At 40.8% G+C, this 25698-nt stretch overlaps 1 protein-coding gene across 2 annotated transcripts in view; it reads left to right on the top strand.

Annotated features, from left to right (window-relative positions):
- Nucleotides 1-25314, top strand: part of SLC5A4 (solute carrier family 5 member 4) — a 46251-nt gene extending 20937 nt beyond the window's left edge. The window contains exons 6-15 of one of the 2 annotated variants that reach the window (XM_012764039.3): nt 522-627; nt 2495-2575; nt 6994-7214; nt 10919-11054; nt 12635-12742; nt 13943-14093; nt 18706-18874; nt 20331-20546; nt 22474-22576; nt 25050-25314. In XM_012764039.3, the coding sequence (XP_012619493.2) occupies nt 522-627; nt 2495-2575; nt 6994-7214; nt 10919-11054; nt 12635-12742; nt 13943-14093; nt 18706-18874; nt 20331-20546; nt 22474-22576; nt 25050-25264 (1506 nt within the window). In that variant the 3' untranslated portion in view covers nt 25265-25314. Of the gene's footprint in view, nt 1-521; nt 628-2494; nt 2576-6993; nt 7215-10918; nt 11055-12634; nt 12743-13942; nt 14094-18705; nt 18875-20330; nt 20547-22473; nt 22586-25049 lie in introns of both variants that reach the window. The other variant, XM_075996843.1, reaches the window with a different exon arrangement.
- The last annotated feature ends 384 nt before the right edge of the window (nt 25315-25698 follow it).

Raw genomic sequence — 25698 nt, 5'->3', positions numbered from 1 at the left:
TAGAAAAATGGGTGATTTCTGGCCCAGAACAGGGTTGGCACAAGATGAGTCTGGAACATTTTATTATGCCAGAATAATTTAAGGAATTGCTCAACAAAAGAATGAGGGCATTTCACATTCTTTACACAGGAGCCACTTTGAGGAGTTCCCACTGGCCAAAATCTAGTATGATATGAGCATCAAAATAATTTCATGTAATAACCATACATATACATTCTGGTGCAGCTATATACCTACATACACATATTTTAGAAATTACGAGTTCACACTAACACTTCCAATTATACTCCATCTTTATAGGGTATTTTATTGTCTATAGAATATAAAAGAGAGAATGAAAATCACTGCTGAGGCTTTATATAAGATATTGTGGTAGGGACATCCAAGTGGTGTCTTTAAGGACAAGTAGGAGTCTACCAGGAAAAGAAGGGGTGGGAGGAGAGGGGAGAATGGACATTGTAGAAGAGAAACCAGAAGCCTGAAATCCATCATTTTTCCCACCTGGACTATTCCCTTTTTAGGCAGACATATTTTCTGGAGCCATATTCATCAAGGTGGCCTTAGGATTGGATCTTTACCTGGCAATTTTCATCCTCTTGGCTATTACTGCTATTTATTCCATCACTGGTGAGTCTTTTGCACATTTTGCTTAGTCATTGCTGCCTTCTGCTAATCTTATCCCCACCTGAAATTAGCAACCTCAGTGCTAGCCTTGTCACTGCCGAGGTAAGGACACTGTTTCATTCTCACTGTGAGAGTCAGGCACAGCACGAGATACACAGCAAGAGCGAATAAAAGAGAATCCTCCTTGTTGGATATGAGCATTTTAATGGAGGAAAATAATGTGGTGGATGGGATGGGGAACTGGTGACTTGGTTCAGCTCTCTGTGTGGTGCCCAATGGGCATTTAGAATTCAGCATATCATCTACGTGGAAGGCTGGATGAAATAGCATCTCAGACATGAGACTGGCAAATGCAAGTTAAAGTTCAAATGAACACAGGGTGCCATGGAGTGGCCTTGGGTTGAGAATGGTGCAGTCGGGGGAGGAGAACTGGAGCAGTGGGTTAGTGGTGGGGAGAAAGTGTGTGGCAACAGTCCGAGGAGACTCTCATGAACTAGGTGTGTCCATGCAGTGTCTCATGCATACTAACTTATGAAAATTAAACTACACCAGCTGAGTTGGGAAACACAAAGAATAATAGCTAGAAAAATCTAGACAGTTCTGGAACCATTTTCATACATTGAACAGTAAACCTAAAATAAATGACAGAGAGACTGACTCTCTAAAACTAAGAGTTTATACAGGAATAGCAAGGGGGTGCAATCTAGGGGTATAGGCATATCCAAGGGGGTTAGAGCAAGAAGAAACTTTTAAAGACAAAGAGGGAGAGTCCACATAAGCAGTTTTGAAACAAAGACCATAGGTTACAGGGGCTTATTACAGGTGGTGGCACTTGTTCATTGGTGGCACTGGCTGTTGCTAGGAGAAGGTCTTCATAGAAATGGCTTAACTGGGGCCGGGCGCGGTGGCTCACGCCTGTAATCCTAGCACTTTGGCAGGCCGAGGCGGGCGGATTGCTCAAGGTCAGGAGTTCGAAACCAGCCTGAGCAAGACCCCATCTCAAAAATAGAAAGAAATTAATTGGCCAACTAAAAATATATGCAAAAAATTAGCCGAGCATGGTGGCGCATGCCTGTAGTCCCAGCTACTTGGGAGGCTGAGGCAGGAGGATCGTTTGAGCCCAGGAGTTTGAGGTTGCTGTGAGCTAGGCTGACACCACGGCACTCACTCTAGCCTGGGCAACAAAGTGAGACTCTGTCTCAAAAAAAAAAAAAAAAAAGAAAAAAAGAAATGGCTTAACTGGAAAGTTCCAGTTGGAATACTTCTTTGTAACAGGGATAGATAGGTGCATGACTGTTTTCAGGATCAGCCTTATTTCCTCATGACCCTCTCATAAAGGAAATATCTTGTCAACTGAGAGTCTAGCAAGTCTAGTATTGAAAGAGAAGCTGGGGGTTTCTTTGTACAATATTGCAGCAAAACACAAATCAATTACTATGCCTCATATTTAATTAATGAAATAATGATATGTTCCAACACTAAAGCAGAAATGGTTTTTCTGGTTTTTTTAGAGCAGGGATACTGTTCTAAATGGGAGTGACTTGAGAGATTGTTAAGAAAACTTTAATGGTATTAAATTTTTGCCTTTTCCCTAGTTAATATTCAAAAACTCACGTAATGATGGAATTCTTCTATCATTCATAGAAATTTTGAACCAGGAAAAGGCAAGAGAAATAGGGGAACCAATGAAAGACACAAATACTAAGGAGATTATGGTGCCAAAATCACTTTGTGGCTCAGCCCAGAGTTTTTGATATGTTTTCTGTTGAGTCATTTCCAGGGTTTGGGTGGAGGAGAACCAAAGATGAAGGCAAATGCATGAGTACTCATGGATAAAATGCCCTGGTTCTTTTTCTCTCTCTCTCAACAGGGGGCTTGGCCTCAGTGATTTACACAGACACCCTCCAGACCATCATCATGTTGATTGGGTCTTTTATTCTCATGGGTTATGGTAAGTGAGGACAGCATGTACAGTGTCCAAAGGTCAGAAATCATGAGATTGTTCCTGTTCAGTCTGTCTACTCTTTTTTCTTTTTTCAGGATATTATGAAGGTACAAACATTTTGGTTACATTTTATATCATTGCCTCTCCCTAGCAGGGGTTAGAGGCATGCCCTTCCCACACATACACACAATGTATACCGTGTCCTATAGTTGTGAGATACCCCCCAACTCCCCCATCCCTGGAGAATATTACTACCATGTGAGCACCATAGTGTTAATTAGTCAGTATAATTTGATGGCACACATGTACTCGCCATCAAATTGGTACTGACTGAAAGACATCTACACCCGAATGTTTATGGCAGTCTGTCAACTCTTTACTGCTGCCTCCCAGGTCTACCTGGCCACATTGTCCAAACATTTCTATAATTCCTGTCCTTGAAATGTCTACCTGACTTCTTTCTTGCTATATTATTTCAGCATGAGTAAATGCCAGAACAACTTTACTTCATGCCTCATGGCCACATATGGCCCTCCAGATCCCCAAGTGCAGCCCCTTGACCGAATTCAAACTTCAAATCCCTTTATTAAAAGGATTTGTTCCGTAAAATGTGGATTTAGTCAAGAAGCTGCACTCAAGGATCCAGAAGGCCACATGTGGCCTCAAGGCTACAGGTTTCCCTCCCTGATGTAAATGTCCAGAAGAATTTTGCCTGGTTTTTCTTCTTCTTCTAGTTGTTTTATAGTTTCAGGTTTTATATTCAAGTCTTCAAACCATCTTGAGTTGATTATTTAAAACGGTGAGAAATAGGGGTCCCAGTTTCATTTTTCTGCATATGGCAATTCAATTTCCCCAGCACCATTTATTGAAAGGGCTGTCCTTTCCCCAGTGTATATTCTTGTTGACTTTATCAAAGATCAGTGGCCTATAAGTATGTGGCTTCATTTCTGGGTTCTCTAGCCTGTTCCATTGATCTATGTGTCTATTTTTATGCCTGTGCCATGCTGTTTTGGTTACTATAGCCTTGTAGTATTATATAATTTGAAGTCAGGCAATGTGGCACCTCCAGGTTTGTTCTTTTTGCTCAAGATTGCTATGGCTATTCAAGCTGTTTTTGGTTCCATGTGAACTTTACAATTGTTTACAATTGTTTTTTCTAATTTTGTTAAAAAATGATGTTGCTATTTTGATAAGGATTGCATTAAACCTGTAAATTGCTTTAGGCAGTATGGTAATTTAAACAATATTAATTATTGTTAAAGGGATGTTTTTCCATTTGTTTGTGTCATCTAGAATTTCTTTCATCATTGTTTTATAGTTTTCCTTGTAGAGCTCTTTTACTTCCTTGGTTAAATACAGTCCTAAGTTTTTTTGTTTTTGTTTTTGGTTTTGGTTGTTTGTTTGTTTTGTTTTTGCAACTATTGTAAATGGGATTGCCCTCTTGAATTTGTTCTCAGCAATATCATTATTGGTATAGAAATGCTACTTATTTCTAAACATTGATTTTGTATCCTGAAACTTTACTGAATTCAGAAAAAGAGTTCTTTGGATCTCGTGCTGGACAATTGTGGTGGTCCTTTGGTAGTGTCATATTTCCTTGCTTTTTCATGTTTTCTGTGTCCCTCTGTTAATATCTGTACATCTGCTATAGCAGTCACTTCTTTCAATTTCTTACAATTGCCCTCGTAAGGGACACTATTTTCCTGAAGATAGATATATGTCATTGGTTGAGTAGGACACTTGGGCTTTGATTTGGGGCCCCTCAGTAGTGTGATCTTTTTTTGTTTGTTTGTTTTGCTTTGTTTTGTTTTGTTTTGTTTTTGAGACAGTCTCGCTTTGTTACCCAGGCTAGAATGAGTGCCGTGGCATCAGCCTAGCTCACAGCAACCTCAAACTCCTGGGCTCAAGCAATCCTACTGCCTCAGCCTCCCGAGTAGCTGGGACTACAGGCATGCGCCACCATGCCCGGCTAATTTTTTCTATATATATTAGTTGGCCAATTAATTTCTTTCTATTTATAGTAGAGACGGGGTCTCGCTCTTGCTCAGGCTGGTTTCAAACTCCTGACCTCGAGCAATCCTCCCGCCTCAGCCTCCCAGAGTGCTAGGATTACAGGCGTGAGCCCATAATCCTACCATGCCCGGCCTAGTAGTGTGATCTTTATATGATTTCTTCAGCAGTACACAGCATCAGAGGTATCTGTGACTTCCTCAGTGACTTAGGGTTACACTGTTAGTTGAGGCTGTGGTAAAGTTTTGCTGGGGACTTGGATGCCACTTGAGCCAGTCTTCAGGCCCTGGAGGTGGCAATGGTGGGCTGTGTATGTGTGTTTTCGGGGCCCGCTGCAGCTCACAGTGGCACCAGTGTTAGTGGGCCCTGGGAGGCCAATTCTTGGACCTCTAGGTGGCTTATTCAGAAGCTAATAGTGGGAGAAGTGGCCCTGGTATGTGGGCAGGTTATCAGGCCCCTGGGCAGCTGATGTGATGGTGATAGCAGTAGCAGTGGTAGAGCAACCCACTGAGACCCAAAGGGTCCCTGTTGGTGTCGCTGATAGCTGTGATGGGTGGACAGGATAGTCTCCAGTCCCACAGCAGCCTCTTGCAGGGTTGGGAGTATTGTCCTAGGAGAGCCCAGTTTCCCTGGGCCTCCTCAACCAGGTGATGACTGCAGTGGTGTCAACCCAAATTTGGCCCAAAGGCAAGGTGTAGCTCAGCATTAAACTCTCAAAATGGTCCCTTGAGCCCAAGACTAGAAGGGGTAGGACCCCTTACAGGCAAGCAGTGTGGACAAGAAGCTGTGAGGAGTGCAATCCACTCACATCTGAGTCTCAAAAGCAGCCCACAGCACAGTGGTGGGGATCTTTCTAGAGTTGCATGGGAGCCCCCAGTCTCCACTCTCCCTCCTTGGAACAGCACAACAGCAGTGGCTGTGTCTATAGATCCCCAGTATCTGGACTCCCAGAATGGTGCCCAGCTGCAGGTGCTCTGGGCATGGATGCTGTGGCACGCCACATGGGTTCCCTTTCTGGAGCATCGTCTACATGCAATCTCTAGGCAGCTCCCTGTGTTAGGCCCAGTGCCCACAGGAGTTGAGCGGTTCTCCCATAGCCAAGATTGTAAGAGCCTGTTTCATGGGGTGAAGACCTGGGGATTTCTCTCTTACTGCTTTCCCGCACCTAGGAGCTTCTCCCAGCTCCCAGCCAGTGCGCAGCCAGGCCAGTTTCCTTAAACTCTCTCCTTGCATGCTTTTGGTGCTTGCCATTCTTCTGGTGAATCCTAGCTTTCTCTCCTAAACAATCTGTTCAAAATGTGAGTATGCACTTACTATTCTGGTTCTTCTTTGTAGAGGAGGCACATACTATGTGTGACTAGTCAGCCATCTACCTTCTATTTATCTAGACTGTCCACACTGTTCTTCTTCATGGTTCATTAGTTTCTGGCCTCGGTGTCTCCAAGCCTCACTTCTCCCATCCTTAGGATGAGGAAGGAGGACTCTCTTATCTCTTAGGGTCCCCTGTGTATTTTCTTTGCAAACCATTTTTATCTAATCAAAGCAATTTCCTTGTATTATCTGTATCCACCACTAGGCCGAGTTCCTGCCTTGCACATTCATTTTTCACATGATCCCAGCACAATGGTTGGTATATACTGGTCCCAAATTAAATAACAAAGAAGTAAATTAATGTCAACTCAACTCGACAACTGTAAGATACTGAGATGAATTTTGCATCATTTAAACCTATACTAAGTGACCACAGATGCCTGGGCTCATCTTTCTAAGACTGACTATAAATTTTTCCTGCACCTGACTAACCTGTCCAGACCCATAGTGGGTTGAGTCTCAACATTTTTCTCATCACAGCTAACCTGCTGCCTCCAATTTCCGCTCCTTATCTTTCCAATTTTTTGTTGAAATGTAGACAGAATGGTGTTGTGCCAGGAAACCAGATTGTGAATGAGGTCAGAATAGACAGGCTCTGAGTCAGGGAGAGACGCTGTTACTTCTTGTTGCTTTCTGAGGAGTTGGGTCTTGCGGTTGACTGATGGCCATAACCACTGGGCTCACTCTGTTATCTCACCTTCAGGCATGTTTCTGCTCTGGATGGTTGTGAGACATCAATACCATCCATTGGGTTACAGTTTTGTTTTTACCTTAAAGCAAGACATTAACTTAAAACTTTAAAGAGCACTCTAAGAAGACAAGTTAGAGTCGTTTGCTTTATGTGCTTTGTGAAAGTCGATCTGGTACCATGCCTGACGCCAGCGGCAGTACTAGGAAGACATGGATCCCGGGAGAAGGTGACTGGGGATGTGACCAGGCTGACAGGAGGCGCTTGTGTACCTCCACCACAAAGGAGTAAGCATATAAGCATCGGGTGTGTTCGGCTTCAGTTAGACATTTCATTTTATCTGATGCCTTTTCAGCATTTGCCGAAGTTGGAGGTTACAAGAGTTTTATGGAGAAGTACATGAACGCCATCCCATCCATAGTTGAAGGGGACAACCTGACAATCGACGCCAGGTGCTACACTCCTCAGGCGGACTCCTTCCACATTTTCCAAGATCCTGTCTCTGGGGACATTCCATGGCCAGGAATGATAGTGGGAATATTCATTACGTCTCTGTGGTACTGGTGCACGGATCAGGTGAAGAGTGTGTGTGTGTGTGTGTGTGTGTGTGTGTGTGTGTGTGTGTGTGTGTGTGTGTGCATGTGCGCACGCGTTTATGTATGTTCTTTCTTGTCTCACAGAAAATAATTTAGTTTCTATTTTGTACACACACATCAGTTAAAGGGTCAAACACTTCTGTGAGTCTTGTTATAAAAATAGCTGCCTGGCGCCACACTCTACCCTATTTCTCGTCCCTCGGAGGCAAACACTTTCAACTCTTTCAATTAAGTATTTGGTATTTGTTTCTATTCTCTAAATTTCTGTGTTGAGTGTGTGGTCTGTGACCCATCAGCAAGGGCGTCACCTTGGAGATCACTAGGAATGAACACTCTCAGAACCTACGACCCTGTCCAGACCCATGGAATCACAATTTGCTCATTAACTTGATCCCCAAGTGATTCAAATAAATGCTAGTGTTGCTCCTTCTTGGATTTCCAGTTTTAGGATTTCTCTGTTGGCTTCACTTTCAACCTTCCATTCCCAGTCCCACACGAGCACACCTCCTGTTCCCCCCATCTTCCCAATAGCTCTACGTGACAATTTTTAGAGATCAGCATTCAGTTCTACCATTTTTTGAGACTTCCTGAATGTAATTCACAGCTGAGCCACATGGCATCTTCTGAATGACTTTTCTTTAGCTTTTTATTTTCCATGGAATTTATAATTCTTAATTTTTGTTTTAAATTTTCTTGGTAATTATCACTTGTGAAGCACCAAACCCTCTGCTGATTGCCAAAATCTCCTCTCGATGCTTGCAAGCACATCAAGTTTTCACAGTCTGGCCAGGTTCCCTCTATGTTTGGTGCCCAACCTTATCCAAGGCCCCCTTCTTTGGGATTCCTTTTGCCTCACTCGGGTTTTTTATCTCCTTTTTCGAGTATCCCATGTCAGGTTTTTTCTTACATTATTCCTTATTCCAGGGCAATCAAAAGCTATAGTAGGCCTGGTGCAGTGGCTCACGCCTATAATCCTAGCACTATGGGAGGCCGAGGCGGGCAGATTATTTGAGTTAATAAGTTCGAGATCAGCCCTAGCAAGAGTGAGACCCTGTCTCTACTAAAAATAGAAATAAATTAATTGGCCAACTAAAAACATGTATAGAAAAAATTAGTTGGGCACGGTGGTGCATGCCTGTAGTCCCAGCTACTCTGGAGGCTGAGGCAGGAGGATTGCTGGATCCCAGGAGTTTGAGGTTGCTGTGAGCTAGGCTGAAGCCATGGCACTCTAGCCCAAGCAACAAAGTGAGATTCTGTCTCAAAAAAAAACCCCTATAGTAACTTCCTGAGATAGGCCCCGATAGGAGGTAAATCTATTGTGAATTTGCATATTTGAAAATGTCTTCACTCTGACCTTTCCTTATTGGTAGTTTGGTCATGTGCACACTTCTAGGTTGGAAAGAATTTCCCCAAAGTCATAGATTCATTGTCCTCTGAATTCTACCACTACTGTTGAGGAGATGGAAGACATTCTTGATCCTTTAGAGATGACTACCTTTTTCTCTGGAAGTTTGTCTTTCTTTTGTCCTCAGAATTCTGAAATTTCATTACCAGGTACTCCTGTGTGGATCTGTTTTTGCCCCTTGCAATGGGCCACTGTGAGCCTGTTTAACCTGGAAATTGATGTCTTGGGTAATTTGGGGGGGTTCTTTCCTTGATTTCTCCCGTTTTGTTTCCCTGTTGGGACCTTCTACTTGGTGCTGGTCTTCCCCAGCTGTGCTCTGGTGTCCGTTTCTTTTCTCCCCATCTTCTATCTCTTCGTCTTTTTTGCTCTGCTTTCTAGGAGACTTCCTCAGCTTTATCCTCCAGCTTTTCTGCCTTTGTTTTTATAATGTCAAGGAACTTTTTTTTAAATTCTGAATATTCCTTTTTATAAGCATCTAGGTTTCTTTTCATTTTTGTCTTTTGAAGATGTTTTTTCTCTGAAGTGTCTCTATCAACTTCAGACGTGTAATTTCACAATTTTTAGCCTGTCTTGAATCAATGGTCACAGTTTCACTTTTCTCTATGTAACAAATTGGTTTTCCCCAAAACATCCACCAAAGGATGCATCATTTCACCATTGATCTGTGGAACCATCTTTATTATTATATTTCATCCGTGGCCACCTGACTTGCCTCCTGTAAGTGGCCTCACGTTCACCTTAAATCTGATGCCTGGCCCTGCTCAGCATTGACAGGGCTCCCCTCCTCACCTGTGATAGGTGTTGTACTTCCACCTGTCTGCTTCCAAACCTTCAGTCTACAAATGCCGTCTGCTCCCTCAGCTCTGAATGATACCACTGCCATCCCTAATGGATTGCTTCTCCAAAGAGGATTAAGCAGGAAAAGGCATCTCTATTTTCTAACATTCCTTGAGAAGAAAAATAGCAGGAAGTCATGGCATTATGGGCAAAAGTCCTACATTGCTGCAAAATTGTTAGTTAAGAGATGGCATAATTTAAGTAGGAAATATGAAATTACGTGCATTCTTTTTCCAAGGACTATCATATTTGATTTATAACCAGATGAGGTTTTTAGAATATTCTGAAGAAATATAGAAATTAATGTCTATTCTGATGGCTGCCTGACCATGGCATTTCCATGGCAACTGGCTTGACTGCTCAAGGAGGCAATTTCTCCATAACCACAGGGAGATACTGATGATGTCTACAATATTAAAGACATAATTGAAACCCACAACTGTGGTAGCATCATTAGTGACAACTTTGTACCTGGCAGGGCACACTACCATCGTTGCATTGCAGCCTGGGAGCTGTGAACATATTTTAATAGTAGCTAATGTGTATTGACTTCTGTGTACCAAAGGTCTTCCATACATTACACCAAATACTCAGAAAGCCTTGCAACAAATAACCCTACTTCAAAAATGAGAAACCTGAGATTCACAGAGGTCAAATACTGTGTAAAAGAAATAGGAATTCAAATCATTATTTTCCACCAACCATGACATCATTTCTTTATGTATATATAAAAAAGTTGTACCTATTTTGGGGGTACCTGTGATATTTTGATACATGTATACAATGTGTAATGATCAAATCAGAGTAATTAGAATATCCATCATCACAACCATTTATCTTTTCTTTGTGTTGAGAATATTACAATTCTTCTAGCTATTTTGAAATATACAATAAATTATTAACAATAATTTCCCTACTGTCCTATTGAATCCTAGAATGTATTCCTTCTACCTAACTGTAGTTTTGCACCCCCTGACCAACTTATCTTCAACCCCTCCCTCCTATTCCCTTCCGAGCCTCTGGTAACCACCATTCTACTCTCCACTTCCATGAGATCCACCTTTTTTAGGGTCCCACAAATGAGTGAGAGCATGCAATATTTGTCCTTCTGTGCCTGGCTTGTCACACTTAGCATGACAACCTCCAGTTTCATCCATGTTACCGCAAATGACAGAATTTTATTCTTCTTTCTGGCTGAATGATTTTCCATTGTGTACACATGCCATGTTTTCTTTATCCGTGCATTCCTTGAGGGACACTTAGGTTGATTCCGTACTTTGGCTGTTATGACAGCGCTGCAATAAACATGGATGTGCAGAAATCTCTTCTGTTATATATATATGGATCAACATCATTTCTTATTGCAACATTAAACCCTGAGAAGAGACAGTTTTTGAAATCACCCCAGGCTGTTTCACAGGTGCGTCTTGTTTTCCCCACAGGTCATCGTGCAGCGCTGCCTCTGCGGCAAGGACATGTCCCACGTGAAGGCCGCCTGCATCATGTGTGGGTACCTGAAGCTGCTGCCCATGTTCCTCATGGTGATGCCAGGAATGATCAGCCGCATCCTGTACACAGGTGAGCCCCGGATCCGAATGCCCTGTCCTTTTTATGCTTGAATTCTGGAAAGTATTTTTATGATGTTGTAAAATCTTAACAAACTAGAAAATCCATTCTGGATGGAAGTCAAAGCAGAATTCCAAGCAGAGGGAACAGCTTGCACAGAGGATCAGAGGCAAGAAAATTTGGCATGTTTGACATTCTGTTCCCTTACCCTTTTAGTACTACATGCCTGTCTCATTGTAGACGTTTGAGTCTGCGAGTCCTGTTTTCACCAGCGGCTTGGAATTAAGGAAGTCTAGAGAATGTGGCAGAGGGGCACTTGGAGGATGGAGTAGAATTGGCCTAATTTGAGCTGGGTGTGCAGTAGTAGCTGAGTTTGGTGACATATCTGACTGAGAAGGTATTTCAAGATGCCCTGTCCCGTCTTGGTCCCTCTGAGACAGCTGGAGAACTGAATGGATTTTCACTGCTTTGGAACCAGGTTGTTTGGGGCGCATTAATTTCTCAGTCAGCTGAGAATAACTGCTAGTGTTGAAATTTCTCCTTAAAAATAAAATTTCTGTCTTTATTATGAAAATTAAAGGAAATATAACTGAATCTTACTTGGCTAATTAAAGACTCATTTTTATTGAGCCAATCCATCAGATAACACTTCATATTTTCTCAACTGGGTATCAGTTTATTTCACTGAAATCTTGTTAAGATGAACATCAAGTGGGTGACATCACTTCTTATCACTGCACTGCAGTGTTGTTTACAACAGTAAAGAATGTGTAGATATCCAACAAATGGGGAATGGCCAAAGAAATCATTGCATACCTCCTTTGTGGAAAATTGCACACAAGAGACAAAAGATGATCTCAAAATGTGGGGAAATGCTGAGGTTACTATGTCAAATGTTAAAAAAAAAAAAAGGAAGCCACACAATAATAGCTCAACAATCATGATAGCTATGCAAGAAAAGACATTTCTCTATGGGAAAGGATTAAAAAGGAAATAAAAAGTGAAAAAAGTTAACGTGCCAAGGTGTTATTATTCTGGGTGATTCTTTATCAATTTTCCCTGTCTATTGTCATAATATTGTTTAAGAAAAAAACCCCATCAAGGTATTGTGCAACAGCTGCAGAGTTGAGTCATCATCACACACAGGGCACATCCATCACAAGTAACGCCTCTTCTTAGATGTAGGTGAACAACAGTAGGCTAGATGTGACTGCACACAGGACCTAACCTCCTGTTGTTGTTTATTTCTGGAACGTAGTGCTCCTGGAAGAATTTCTTCTCTTGCCATTTTTCTGGAGGATAGGATCACCTCCCTGGTTTGCTATGATGCTCTTACTGGGCCACATCCCAAGGTGGGAGCTTTGCCCCGTGGGTCAATGCAAGGAGAGAGCCACAGAGATGAGACATTTATGGGTCGTGTTCTGGACAAAGAGGGACCAGATCCATGGTATGGAGTCAAAGTTGACTCTCCAATGTCCAGGCAAAGGTTTTCCCTTCCCCAACCCATGATTGTACAACTTATCTCTTTGTCCAGCAGTTGCGGGCTGTGCCTACCTCAGCCTCTCTGAGCTCACCTCTGAATCCTTCCTCAGATAAGGTGGCCTGCATTGTGCCTTCTGAGTGTGTGAAACAGTGCGGCGTTGAAGTCGGCTGCAGTAACTATGCCTACCCAACACTGGTGCTGGAACTGATGCCTGCAGGTAGGAGAATGTCCTGGCTGGAACAGCCGCAGAGGTCTGTCTATGGAAGGGCCTTGAGGAAGGGTGATGACATAATCCTTGGTAATTCTCACTTCCATTAAGTCAGTTCTATTCATCGGACATTTCTTGTGCACCTTCCACAGGCCACTGGCCCTGTGCAAGGCCTGGAGATTTCATAGACAAATCCGATACAGTTTCTGTTGGAAGAATCCTTACTCCTTCACATTCAAGACTCTTCCAAGAGAATCAAGAATATTTAAATGATCTCTTTGTCAGTAAAAGAGTTGTGTAGCCATAAACTTACAAACACAGGGGAGGAGGTTAACTATCCTGCCTTCTTTCACTCAGTGATACCAAAATAATAGATCTCAATCTATTTAATTTATGAGTGTTTATTGAGTGCCTATTATGTGCCAGGCACTGCTTTGGTGCTTAGAAAACATCAGTGAAGTACGTAAAAAATCCCCTAGCCCTTAGAACTCACATTCTAGTATTGTGAGATGGAAAACAAACCATACATATGAAATAAGTAAATTATTAGGAAGCCAGAAGGTGATCATTGCTGTGGTGAACAGGTACAGAGCCAGGTACAGAGCTTGGGACTGACCAGGTAATCTTATACCTGAGGCCCATCAAATGTTGGTTAATGCTTCTGTGACTTTTGTCCACCCAACACATAGAGCATTTTCAGGAGGAGGGGAGTATGACCCACAAGCATGACACCACATACAACTCAACCACACTCTGTCCTAGGAGGTTTAGGGCCACTACTAAATGGCAGAGATAAATGGAGATTGAAGCTCTCATGATGGTTCAAAACCCTTAGCTTTGCCCCACCAAAGACTTCTTTAGCAGCAACCCCTACTAAGCTTCTTCCCCTTCAGCCCTCTAAGTCTTCGAAAAGCCAAGAGTTCCTCTCCAAAGAAAGGCAGTATGACACTATTTCCTCTCTTCTAAAATGAGGATCCAACAGAAGATCTCTAAGTTTATGTGTAGGACTAAAATTCTATACTGGATTATTCTCAGATCACCAAGAAATATGCAGAAAACTGCACATGCTGGTGTGTGTTGATAAGTACATCACTTAATCAGTGTTGAAGTTGACACTTTTATCTTTGAACGGCTCTCTGGTTGAGCAAGGTCCTCATAGATCATGGTGTCCAGCCACTAACCAGTGCTTGCACCCTCTCCTGCCTCCAGGGCTGCGGGGCCTGATGCTGTCGGTCATGCTGGCCTCCCTCATGAGCTCCCTGACCTCCATCTTCAACAGCGCCAGCACCCTCTTCACCATGGACATCTACACCAAGGTGCGGAAGCAGGCATCAGAGAAAGAGCTTCTGATAGCAGGACGGTGAGGAAACCCTAGTTTCCCCCTAGAATTCCTCTATAGACATGCAGATGTAGGTGTGAACTAGATCTCCCTTGTCTTTGGCTTTGTTGAAAGTAAACATAGAGTCCTAGAGTGGAGGAGGGAACATTAAAGGAAGTTTATTTCAGCTTATGTCTTTCCAAATGCCAAAATTGGAGACATATCTTTAAGTGAAATAATTGCTCTTTCAGACTCTCAGATGCCTCCGATTATCTCTTATTTCTTTTCCTCCTCATACTGCTCTCCACCCACATCTTCACATAGCGGGATCAGTGCTTTAATGGGGTATAAAATTCCATCCCACACTGATTGGATAATGCAGTCTCCAGTAGTTTCCAGGTATATCACTTGGAAGTAATAGATTAAGACACCCACACACTAACACAGACGAGTTTATCTTAACTGCATTCGTTAAGGATTGGACCACGTCAGAAAGGGACAAACTCATGGGAGGGACTAATTCCAAGACACTGCTGGGAGAGTTCAGTCAACCCAGGAGTCCCTGGACAGCCTGGCGGCCTTGAAGACGGTGACATGGAGGGAAACAAACAGAAAGAATGGCTAGTCTCCTTTCTTCGCTTCATACTCTTCAAATAGATCCTGTATTGTCTACTTGAAAAGTATTTTGTAGCATTTCATAACATATTTTAAAAATTAAAGTAGCACACATACAGAAAACATGTAAAGCACAAATGTATGGTTCAGTGACATATCACAAAATGAGCATCCAGCGTAACTACCAGTCCAGTCAAGAAATGGAAATCCCCAGCACCCAGAATCCCCCGTTGGAACCCATATCCCCAAAGCTGACCATTGTGACTTCAAGTGCTGTAGATTAGCCCTTTCCAGTTTGGGGCTATTACAAATAGAATAACTCAATATGTATTGCTTAATATATGGCTTCTTCTGCTCGTGTTATGTTTGTGACATCCATCCATGTTGCTATGCATAGGTATAGTTTATTTATTTTCAGTATGGTATTCCATCCTAGTAATATATTAGAATTCATCTACTCTCCTGTTCGTGGCTTGAGCACTTTTGTCTATGTCCCTTGATGCACATGGATGTGTATTTCTGTCAAGTGGATTGCTGCAAGTGTCTTTCACTCTCAGTCATTTAAAATTTAGTGGTTCGGATTAGAAAGGAATGTGGGAAGAGATCTTAAAAGAAAAGAAATTGATTATGACTCCTGCAAAAATGATCAAATTGACGGTAAAAATAATTCCAAAAGTGGCAAGAGAATGAAATATCCAAAAACAGTTCAGGTGTCACCAGTTGATTAATGATTCTCTAATGCGATGTGTATCAATTTGAAATCAACACCACAGTATTTCTATTAACCAGTAATTCTTTGTATGATAAAGAAAGCAGACTTCTATTTTTGCCTTTTTCCTAGCTTCCAGGGAACTAAGCCAGTTTGTGTAGATTAGAAATAACACAGTCTCTATCCCAGAATGTGGAGTGAATTGGCAAGAAATGCTAGTTTGTGCATTTTATTACTTGAATACTCTGGCACGTAGAAAGAATTGGTTAGAACATTGCTACATCGGCCAGGCGTGGTGGCTCAGTCCTGTAATCCTAGCACTCTGGGAGGCCGAGGAGGGCAGATTGCTAGAGGTCAGGAGTTGGAAACCAGCCTGAGCAAGAGCGAAACCCTGTCTCTACTACAAATAGAAAGAAATTAATTGGCCAACTAATATATATCAAAAAAATTAGCCGGGCATGGTGGCACATGCCTGTAGTCCCAGCTACTCGGGAGGCTGAGGCAGCAGGATTGCTTGAGCCCAGAAGTTTGAGGTTGCTGTGAGCTAGGCTGACACCACGGCACCCACTCTAGCCTGAGCAACAAAGCGAGACTCTGTCTCAAAAAAAAAAAGAAAAAACAAAACATTGCTACATCATAAAAGCCTTAATCATAAAAGCCTACATCATAAAAGCTCCCAAGGTACAGGGAGCAGAACTCTTTCACCTTTCTTAACCCCAGTGTTCTCTGTGTTTATTGTGTAATATTCATTGAATAAAATAAACAAACATAATTTACTAGACTGTGCAAAAAAGGTCATCATCTCTCTGGCTTGCATGAAACAGAGAAGCCGTGGTGGGGTGGAGGGAGGAACAAGCATTTGGGCAGGAGACTGAAGCACAAATGTCTCATTTAAACTTTACAAAATCTCTGCATTGTTGCAACAACTAAATGATAAACCACAAAAACTTTTAGTATGATGCATCAACCATAATAAGGATTCAATAAATTATACCCACTATTGTCATTTTATTGTCATTGGAAAGCAAATCCTATCCCTCCCCAGCTCATGCAGCTTCTGTTATTCTCTGTCACCTGGAGAATAGACTTCAGAGTCTTGTCCTGGCTTAAATGTCCCTGCATGACTTTGCCTCGGGCCACCTTCCTGACCTTGGTTCTTGTCACTCTCCCACTTGCTCCTCACGGGCCAACCACACTCCTCATTGTCCTCAAACACACCACACACGTGACTGTGGGAGGAACGCAGCACTCACTGCTCCCTCCCCAGAGAGCCGTGGGACCCACTCCACACTCCCGAGGGCTCTGCTCAAATGCCACCTCCTCAGGGGGACTCCTGAGTGCGTCATTTCTCCCATTTTGGGGTAATGTACTTATGTGTATTTTCTGTCATGAAAATGTGTAATTACATACTTGTGGTTTAGCACTTGAAGTTTATTGGAGCCTCACCAGTAGGTGGAATAGAAGCTGGAGCCCTGCTATTCTCACGTTAATCTCCATTCTCTTCCTTCCCCACTCATTGAGTGGGCACGCTGGCCTCAGTGGATCCAGGGTAGGGACACTCTCAGTACAGTCTACAGATACAGCGTCTGCAAGGACCAATCCTGGAGGGACCCTGCCAACTTTTTAGTGAAGTTGGTGTCAAGAAAAACCGACCACCCATTAAAAAGATTGTGTTTTGCTGGTGACAGTAATAATAGCTTTAGAAAATCAAACACTTGGGGAAAGAACCCAAAGGCCCCACTTGGCCCAGATCTTGACTCTGGACAAATTCTGTAGGAGGAGGGAAACAGTAAGACGTGTGTATCTGTGGCAGAGAAAGTGCTAACGGGTATTCAGGGGACCCAAGATGCAGTAGTCCCACTAGCAGGCATGTGATTGTGAAATCCTTTTGAATGATAAATTATTGACTTTTTCTTTTCCTCTCTCTTATCAAATGCCTACTAATCTCCCAGAACACAAATATGGAAAGAAACACATACATTTTTTAAATCCCTGCTTCGTGGAATTTATACCTTTGAAGGGAGGATACACAATTAACATATGTGTGCTGCATTGGATGGCAAGAAAAGCTATGATGAGTATTATAGGAGGAAGATGGAGTGGTGGGTCCCTCATGCAGGTGCTCAGGGAGTCCCCCTGAGGAGGTGGCATTTGAGCAGAGCCCTCGGGAGTGTGGAGTGGGTCCCACGGCTCTCTGGGGAGGGAGCAGTGAGTGCTGCGTTCCTCCCACAGTCACGTGTGTGGTGTGTTTGAGGACAATGAGGAGTGTGGTTGGCCCGTGAGGAGCAAGTGGGAGAGTGACAAGAACCAAGGTCAGGAAGGTGGCCCGAGGCAAAGTCATGCAGGGACATTTAAGCCAGGACAAGACTCTGAAGTCTATTCTCCAGGTGACAGAGAATAACAAGCTGCATGAGCTGGGGAGGGACAGGATTTGCTTTCCAATGATGATAAAATGACAATAGTGGGTATAATTTATTGAATCCTTATTATGGTTGATGCATCATGCTAAGAGTTTTCGTGGTTTATCATATTTAGTTGTTGCAACAACGCAGAGATTTTGTAAAGTTTAAATGAGATATTTGTTATTCAGTCTCCTGCCCAAATACTTGTTCCTCCCTCCACCCCACCACAGCTTCTCTGTTTCATGCAAGCCAGAGAGATGATGGCCTTTTTTGCACAGTCTAGTAAATTATGTTTGTTTATTTTATTCAATGAATATTACACAATAAACACAGAGAACACTGGGGTTTAGAAAAGTGAATAAGTCCTGCTCCCTGTAGCTTCTAACAGGCTTTTATGATGTAGCAATGCTTTAACCAATTCTTTCTACCTGCCAGAGTATTCAAGTAATAAAATACACAAACTACCATTTCTTGCCAATTCACTCCACATTCTGGGATAGAGGCTGTGTTATTTCTACTCTACGCAAACTGGCTTAGTTCCCTGAAAGCTAGGAAAAAGGCAAAAGTAGAAGTCTGCTTTCTTTATCATACAAAGAATCACTGGTTAATAGAAATACTGTCGTGTTGATTTCAAATTGATATACATCGCATTAGAGAATCATTAATCAACTGGCGACACCTAAACTGTGTTTAGATATTTCATCTCATAGAAGAAAGTGTTAGGACTAATTATAGACCAGCAATCACTTTATTGGCACTTTACTAACAGAAAATCATTAAGCATGGTGTGGATTCTTGCAAGGTCAAGGAGCTTGGCTTTCTTTGGAAAACCAAGAAATAGCAACAAAAATGAATCCAAGTACTAAAGCACAATGGAAGTGCCTGTGATACTTTTGCTTAAAACTTAAATCATTTTGTTTCTTCCCAGGATATTTTTCCTCGTAATAACTGTCCTCAGCATCATGTGGGTTCCACTAGTACAGGTATTTCGAAATGGACAACTGATCCATTACACAGAATCAATTTCTAGCTACCTTGGGCCTCCAATTGCGGCTGTCTTCCTGCTGGCCATCTTCTGTAAAAGAGTCAATGAGCAGGTAAGTGAACACTGGAAAATACTTTCCCTGCTGGAGTAAGAACAATTTTTTTCATAGAGGTATCAAAATGTGTTTTTGTACTTACTCTATTTTACAAATCACAGCCCATGTCAATTTCAGTTGAGGTCAGTCACAATTCTTGATCCTTCCTAAAGTACAAAAATAATAGTGTACATTCATAGTAGAGTATTTATATTTCTTACAAAATACTCTGTGTATATATGGCACAGTGCTGAGGAACACAGGTTTGGGAGACAGGTTGCCAGAGCCCAGTCATGGCTATACCACCTAACAGTGTTGTGACCTTCAGCAAATCACTTGACTCTGTGAAATGAAGATAATGATAGCACCTACCCTATGGGATTGCTGTGAGGATTAAACAAGATAAAATATATGAGATGTGTGAAATAGGGCTGGGTGCAGTGATTCACAGCACTTTGGGAGGTCAAGGCAGGAGGATTGCTTGAGGCCAGGAGTTCATGACCAGCCTAGGCACAGTGAGACCCTGTCTCTATGAAAAATAAAAAAAATAAAAATTAACCAGGTGTGGTGGTGTGTCCCAGGAGGCTGAGGCAGAAGGATCCCTTGAGCCCAGATGTTCAAGGTTATAGTGAGCTATAATCACACCACTGCACTCCAGGCTGGGTGACAGAGTAAAACCTTGTCTCCAAAAAAAATTTTTTTAATATGTGAAATTCTTAGAAGAAAATCTACCACACTAATAAGCATTCAAAATATGTTTACTGCTATTGTGATACATATAATTGATTGATTATAGTGGACCATGTACATTGAATCCCTTAATTGTTCCTAGGTACTAGCCTTATTATTATAATTTTCAGATAAGGAACATGTGCAGAGAGGTTAATACCTATGTACTTTTAATGTGTTACTTAATATCATTAAGTGGGGTCTGTGGATTCAGACTTGGGGCTTCATCCATCCAAATTTCATACTCTTAATCTACATGAAATACTGTTTTCCTAAAGCATAACATCTTTCTCAGGGGAACATTGACAAATCTGTCCACCCCCATCAATGTCTCAGAGAAAATACACCCTTTTAATTGTCAAGAGCTCAATAGAACTCTCAAAACTACCTAATATCTGCTCTGAAGACTGTGTAACATAACTCATAGTTCTGTTTATTCTACAAAATAAACCATAAGTTTTTTAATCTATCTATCAAATAAAAGTCAAGGGAAACTTCAGCTTGGGTCAATGTAGACAGTAGTGTCCTGAAATTGGAGGAGCAACAGTGCAATGGTATTTCAGGACCACGGAGAGCAACACACCATTCAGACACACAGCAACTTTCTCTTTTGGTAACTTTGTGCTCAAGGTTAGCCATTTGTTGGTCCTTCACTGAGAAAGCAGGCAAGATTATAATTATGACTTACTTGAATGAGCTTCTCAACTTTTCTAGACACTCTGATTGTGTTTTTGTTTCTGTGCAGGGAGCCTTCTGGGGTCTAATCATTGGATTTGTGATGGGCCTTGTTCGCATGATCGCAGACTTTGTCTACGGAACAGGGAGTTGCTTGTATGCCAGTGACTGTCCCACGATTTTCTGTGGCGTGCACTACCTGTACTTCGCCATCATTCTCTTCTTTGGGACCATACTAGTCGTCCTGGGAATTTCCCTCTTAACAAAACCCATTCCTGATGTACACGTGAGTAGATGAATGATAATATATGCTCATTTTAAAATAAGTGCTGTTGGCCTTCTAAAGCTGCAGCAACTGTAGGAGTCCCAGGCAATGTCTTCATTGCACCTCTAGAGCTACAGTAAACCGAGGAGAGTATCATCCAGTCATTCAAATACATAAAAATTTGCACCTAGCACGTGCAAAGCACCAGTGAATTAACAAGTAAGGAATTGGAGAGGTGTTCACTATAAGGTGCATAAAATATCCTCTCCCCACTAACAATAATGTTTTCTGAAAAATAAAGCACTCTTTGCACAATGTAAAAAAAAAAAAAAAGTAAGAGATTGGGAAATGGGCATCTTGCTTTAAAAGCTTCACAATGCAGTTGGGGCATAAATCTGCACCATTGTTACAGGATTCCAGGAAGAGAATAATTACTGTTGCCTAAGAGACTGGGAAACACTTCACAGAAAAGCTATCACCTAGGCTGTGCCTGCCTGGGGCCAGTAGGATTTCATACACAACATGAACACTGACACAGAGACAAAAAGGACATGTCACCAGTATTCATAACTAAATATTTGCACTGAATATTGAGAGTCAAATGAAAGAGCACTAGAAAACATATCATAGTTTTCAAAGAAATAAAATATTGAACTCATTTTTGCCAATAGAAATAACCATAATTTATTACTAATTTTTAGAAAAAATTTTATCTTAAGGACCGGTGAGAACATTTCTCTAATTTATGTTTATATTTGTTTATTAATATAGTGTGAGTTTTGAACTTTCGAAGTGGACTGATACGATTAATAGTTATTTCAGAGTAAGTCATGAAAAGTGTTGTGGACCTAGCCCAGAAGGACAGAAATGAGATTTCACAGGACGATAGCTTTTCAGCAAGACTAGAAAGTATTAATACTTGATCCAAGTTAAACAGGAATTCAAGGAGTCCCAAGAAGAAAGTTTTAACAAAGAAAGTGGATTTAATATAAGAAATTCTATGAACAATAGCTTATGAACCTATGATTAGGATTCTCAGGGATAAGATAAAAGCATGTTTGCTATGTCAATCACAAATAAGAAAGCCAATTACAAATTCTAGCAAATCTGTACAAGAAATTTGCCATGGGACAAACTAAAATGAGGCATGACTTTGAGAATATGGTGGATTAAAAATTTTAAAATCCATTGATACTTGAAACAATCTCCTTAGGATGACTCAGAGCTGGTATTTATTCATTGTATCCAATCACATGTCTTTCTTGGATCCATGGCCAAAAAAAATTAAAAAATAAGATACCTTATAGCATAAATTCTATTTATTTTCAACTTTTTTAATCAACATAGAGACTAAGCATAGAAGTCTTAATTATATTTACAGAAAACAGTTAAAATTCTGTAAAGTTTGACAGTTTAAAATGATGGTATCACTGACAGAAGTTTAGAGGTGGATTAGGAAGGGGATGTATAAGGGTATTCATTGCAATTGGAACTCAATAACAACACATAGATACTATGAAAACATGATGTGTCCAGAAATAGAGATTAAGATATTTTAAAAGTTATAAAAGTAACCACCAGACAAACTGAAATAAGTAATGATGTAGCTAGTAACAGTTGGATGATAAGGAAAATGAGTGAAGCAGGGGTACAATATAGGTTAGCTAAATCTTTCCAACTTTTCAGAAATTATATCAACAATCCAGAAGTAGGAGTTTTAAGCAAATTATTCAGAGTTTTGAATAACTACCAGAAGAATTAAAAACAGAAATAATTTAAGATGGGTAGTGTGTTTTGGTGAGTGAACAAGGTAGGAGACATTTTCCTGGTGATCTGTGTTCTCCTGCGAAGTTTGATTTTTTTTTAACCATATGATAACAAAAGGTACCATTATAATATTGCAAACATTTTCCCATCACTAATGTACTTGTGTATGGTCTCTGGCCAGCTGTATCGCCTGTGCTGGGCTCTTCGGGACAGTACAGAGGAACGAATCGATTTAGATGCAGACGAGAAGTGGCAGGAAGAAACCTATGATAGTGCTGAAGAAGGTAATATCTGTTTACTTTTGCTTTTCATGTAGGAATTCCGTGTGCCTGACTTGGTTTAGTGGTTTTCTTTTATTGCCACTAAATTCAGCTTCTAATAAAACTGTTAGATTTATGGCAAACTGAAATTTTAAAATGCTACCTTTCCAACAACCAAGACAACATATGAAATCCATCTAATCATCTGCCTGTCCATCCAGCATCCATCCCTAGTTACTGAGATGTCAGTCAATTACTGTTCCTAGTTACGTATTAAGTGTTTGGTCTTGATTAACTGTGATTAAACATCCAGCCCCACCTTCTCTCTAGTCTTATTTCTCACTATTCTCTCCAATATACCCTCCATTCCAGGCAGGCAGGTTCTTTCACTTCCTTACACACTGCAAGCTCCATAGAATATTTATACCTCCTCTCCAAGAGAAAAATATTGTCTATTCTTTAAAACTAAGTTCTAATCTCACTCCCTTTATGAAAATTTCTCCTGCATCCATCCCCAGGGCTCTTTGTTTACCTAACATTTTTAAACCACTGACAAGATTCAGCACTTCACGATATGTTGTTTTGAACTGTGCACTAATTACTTTGTTGGTTTTGGTTTTGGTTTTGGTTTTTCAGATTGAAGGAAGACCCAATGCTTTCTACTCCTTTTGATTTTTTTATATCAATGCTCCTAAGCACAACTGGCCTAGAACTTTCTTTTTTTTGTACTTAATCTTTGTCTGGTTTTCATGTTAAGATCATAGTGTTATGGAATAAATCAGAACTTAGCCCATTTGTCCACCTTATGGAAATATTTCAGTAAGACTGAAATGGTATCTCCATTGAATGTTGATATTTTGCCAATAATAATACCATTAGGGTTGTGAGGTAGGGGTGGCATTTCTTAACTAATTATCAAATTTACATAATGGCTACAGAACTAACTATTTGGAGTTTCCATTTCTTCATTAAGCAGCTTTTTAAATTATATATTTCTGGTGTTTTTGTCGATTTAGTACACAGTTTAAATATATTGTCATAAAGTTATTCATAATATCTACTTAGCCACTCGACTGCCTCTATAGTTATATTTTCCTTCAAATTCCTTATATAATTTTTTGCAATTTCTCTTTTTTCTTGATAAATCTCACTAAGACTCATCTAGTTTACTTTTCTCAAAGAACCAACTTTTGGCTTTATTACTTTCTATTTTCATTTGTATTTCCTTCCATTTTCATTATTTGGGTTTATTCTGTTGTGGTTTTTTTTTTCTCCTCTAACATAAGGTGGGTATTGCTTCATTGATTTCCAGTAAATGTGGAAATTTGATTTCTTCTTTTTTCTTTTTTTTTTTTTTTTGAGACAGAGTCTCATTGTGTTGCCTGGGCTAGAGTGCCGTGGCAATAGCCTAGCTCATAGCAAGCTCAAATTCCTGGGGCTCAAGCAATCCTTCTGCCTCAGCCTCCGAAGTAGCTGGGACTACAGGCATGCGCCACCATGCCCGGCTAATTTTTTCTATATATATTTTAGTTGGCCAATTATTTCGTTTCTATTTTTAGTAGAGACAGGGTCTTGCTCTTGCTCAGGCTGGTCTCGAACTCCTGAGCTCAAACGATCCGCCCGCCTCGGCCTCCCAGAGTGCTAGGATTACAGGCGTGAGCCACCGCGCTGGGCCTGATTTCTTCTTTTCTAACATCAATAACTAAGGCCATATACATTTCCTTCAACATAATCTTTTGTTGTATCTCACAGATTTTAATGTATATGATTTTCATTATCATTTACTTCTTAGCATAGTCTCCAGTATGATATTTCATTTGAGTTAGAAGTATTCTTTAACTTTTCCAATGCTGCAACAAATAGCCTTATGCATAAATCTTTTTATATTTTTGCCAGTAAACCTTTGTGATAGATTTTGAGAAATATGATTGTTGAGTCAGAGGCAAAATGCCTATGCAATTTTGGTACATACTACCAAATTCCCTCCCATAGGAGCTGAATCATGCTTTCCTAGCAACAAGGTATGAGAGTGCCTGTTTCCACACAGACTCACTCACATAGTATATTGTGAATGTTTTGAATTTTTGCCACTGATAGATGAGAAATGGTATCTCAGTAGAGTTTTAGTTTAAATTTCTCTTTTCGAGTGAGCCTATGAGTCATTTGTCCTTTTTTTAACTGTTTATTCATTTCTGTATATTTACATGGGGCTGTTGAAGGTCTTTTCCTATAGTTATTTATATATATTTAATACAATTATATATTAAAGATATTAAATCCTTTCTGATATAATAAACAAGTGTTTCCCTCATTGGGTCACTTATTTTTACTTTGTTTATGGAGCTTTATGTCACGCAAAAGTGTTCTACTTTTATATATTCAAATTTATCTACGTTTCCTCAGGAATATTTTCTACATTTTGTCTAACACTCAGAAGTGGTTGTATTTATTCTTTATAGTCACCTGCACTACATTGACAAGGATTTCTTCGTTTCAGATTATCCTGAGCAATCTCGTGGATGTCTCAGGAAGGCTTGGGACTTATTCTGTGGCTTGCAGAAGACAGGACCCAAGCTGACCGAGGAGGAGGAGGAAGCCCTGAGGCAGAAGCTCACTGACACGTCTGAGAGGCCCTTGTGGAAGGCTATAGTGGACGCCAATGCCATCCTCCTCCTGGCCGTGGTGGTCTTTGTTTATGCCTATTTTGCCTGAACTCTGCCTGAACCACTAGAATAATCAGCAAATATTAATAATTAAGCAAAGAATAATATTATTGATTTTCATTTTATGGTTTGTTGTGTTGCAAAAGGGGAATGAGCAGTTGGTGATATTATGTCATGAGATGACTACAGACTCGAGTTTTTGCTTTTGCCCTTCCTTTGTGTCAATAAAGAAAGAGAAAGAGCTAATCATTTATAAAACCAGTGAAGTGGCCTGATGTGAGTGTAAACTAAATCCCGCAGTTCTAAATTCTTTTTTTCTCAGTTTTATTGAGGTGTAACTAATAAATAAAAATTGTATATATTTAAGGTGTACAACGTGATGACTTGATATATGCATACATTGTGAAACGATTACCACAATCAAATTAATTAATATATCTATCACCCCACATGGTTAACTTGTGTATGTGTGTGTGCGTGTGT

This window comes from Microcebus murinus, chromosome 22 (genome assembly GCF_040939455.1).
Source record: "Microcebus murinus isolate Inina chromosome 22, M.murinus_Inina_mat1.0, whole genome shotgun sequence".
Classification (NCBI taxonomy): domain Eukaryota; kingdom Metazoa; phylum Chordata; class Mammalia; order Primates; family Cheirogaleidae; genus Microcebus; species Microcebus murinus.
This window is presented reverse-complemented; position numbering and strand designations above follow the sequence as displayed.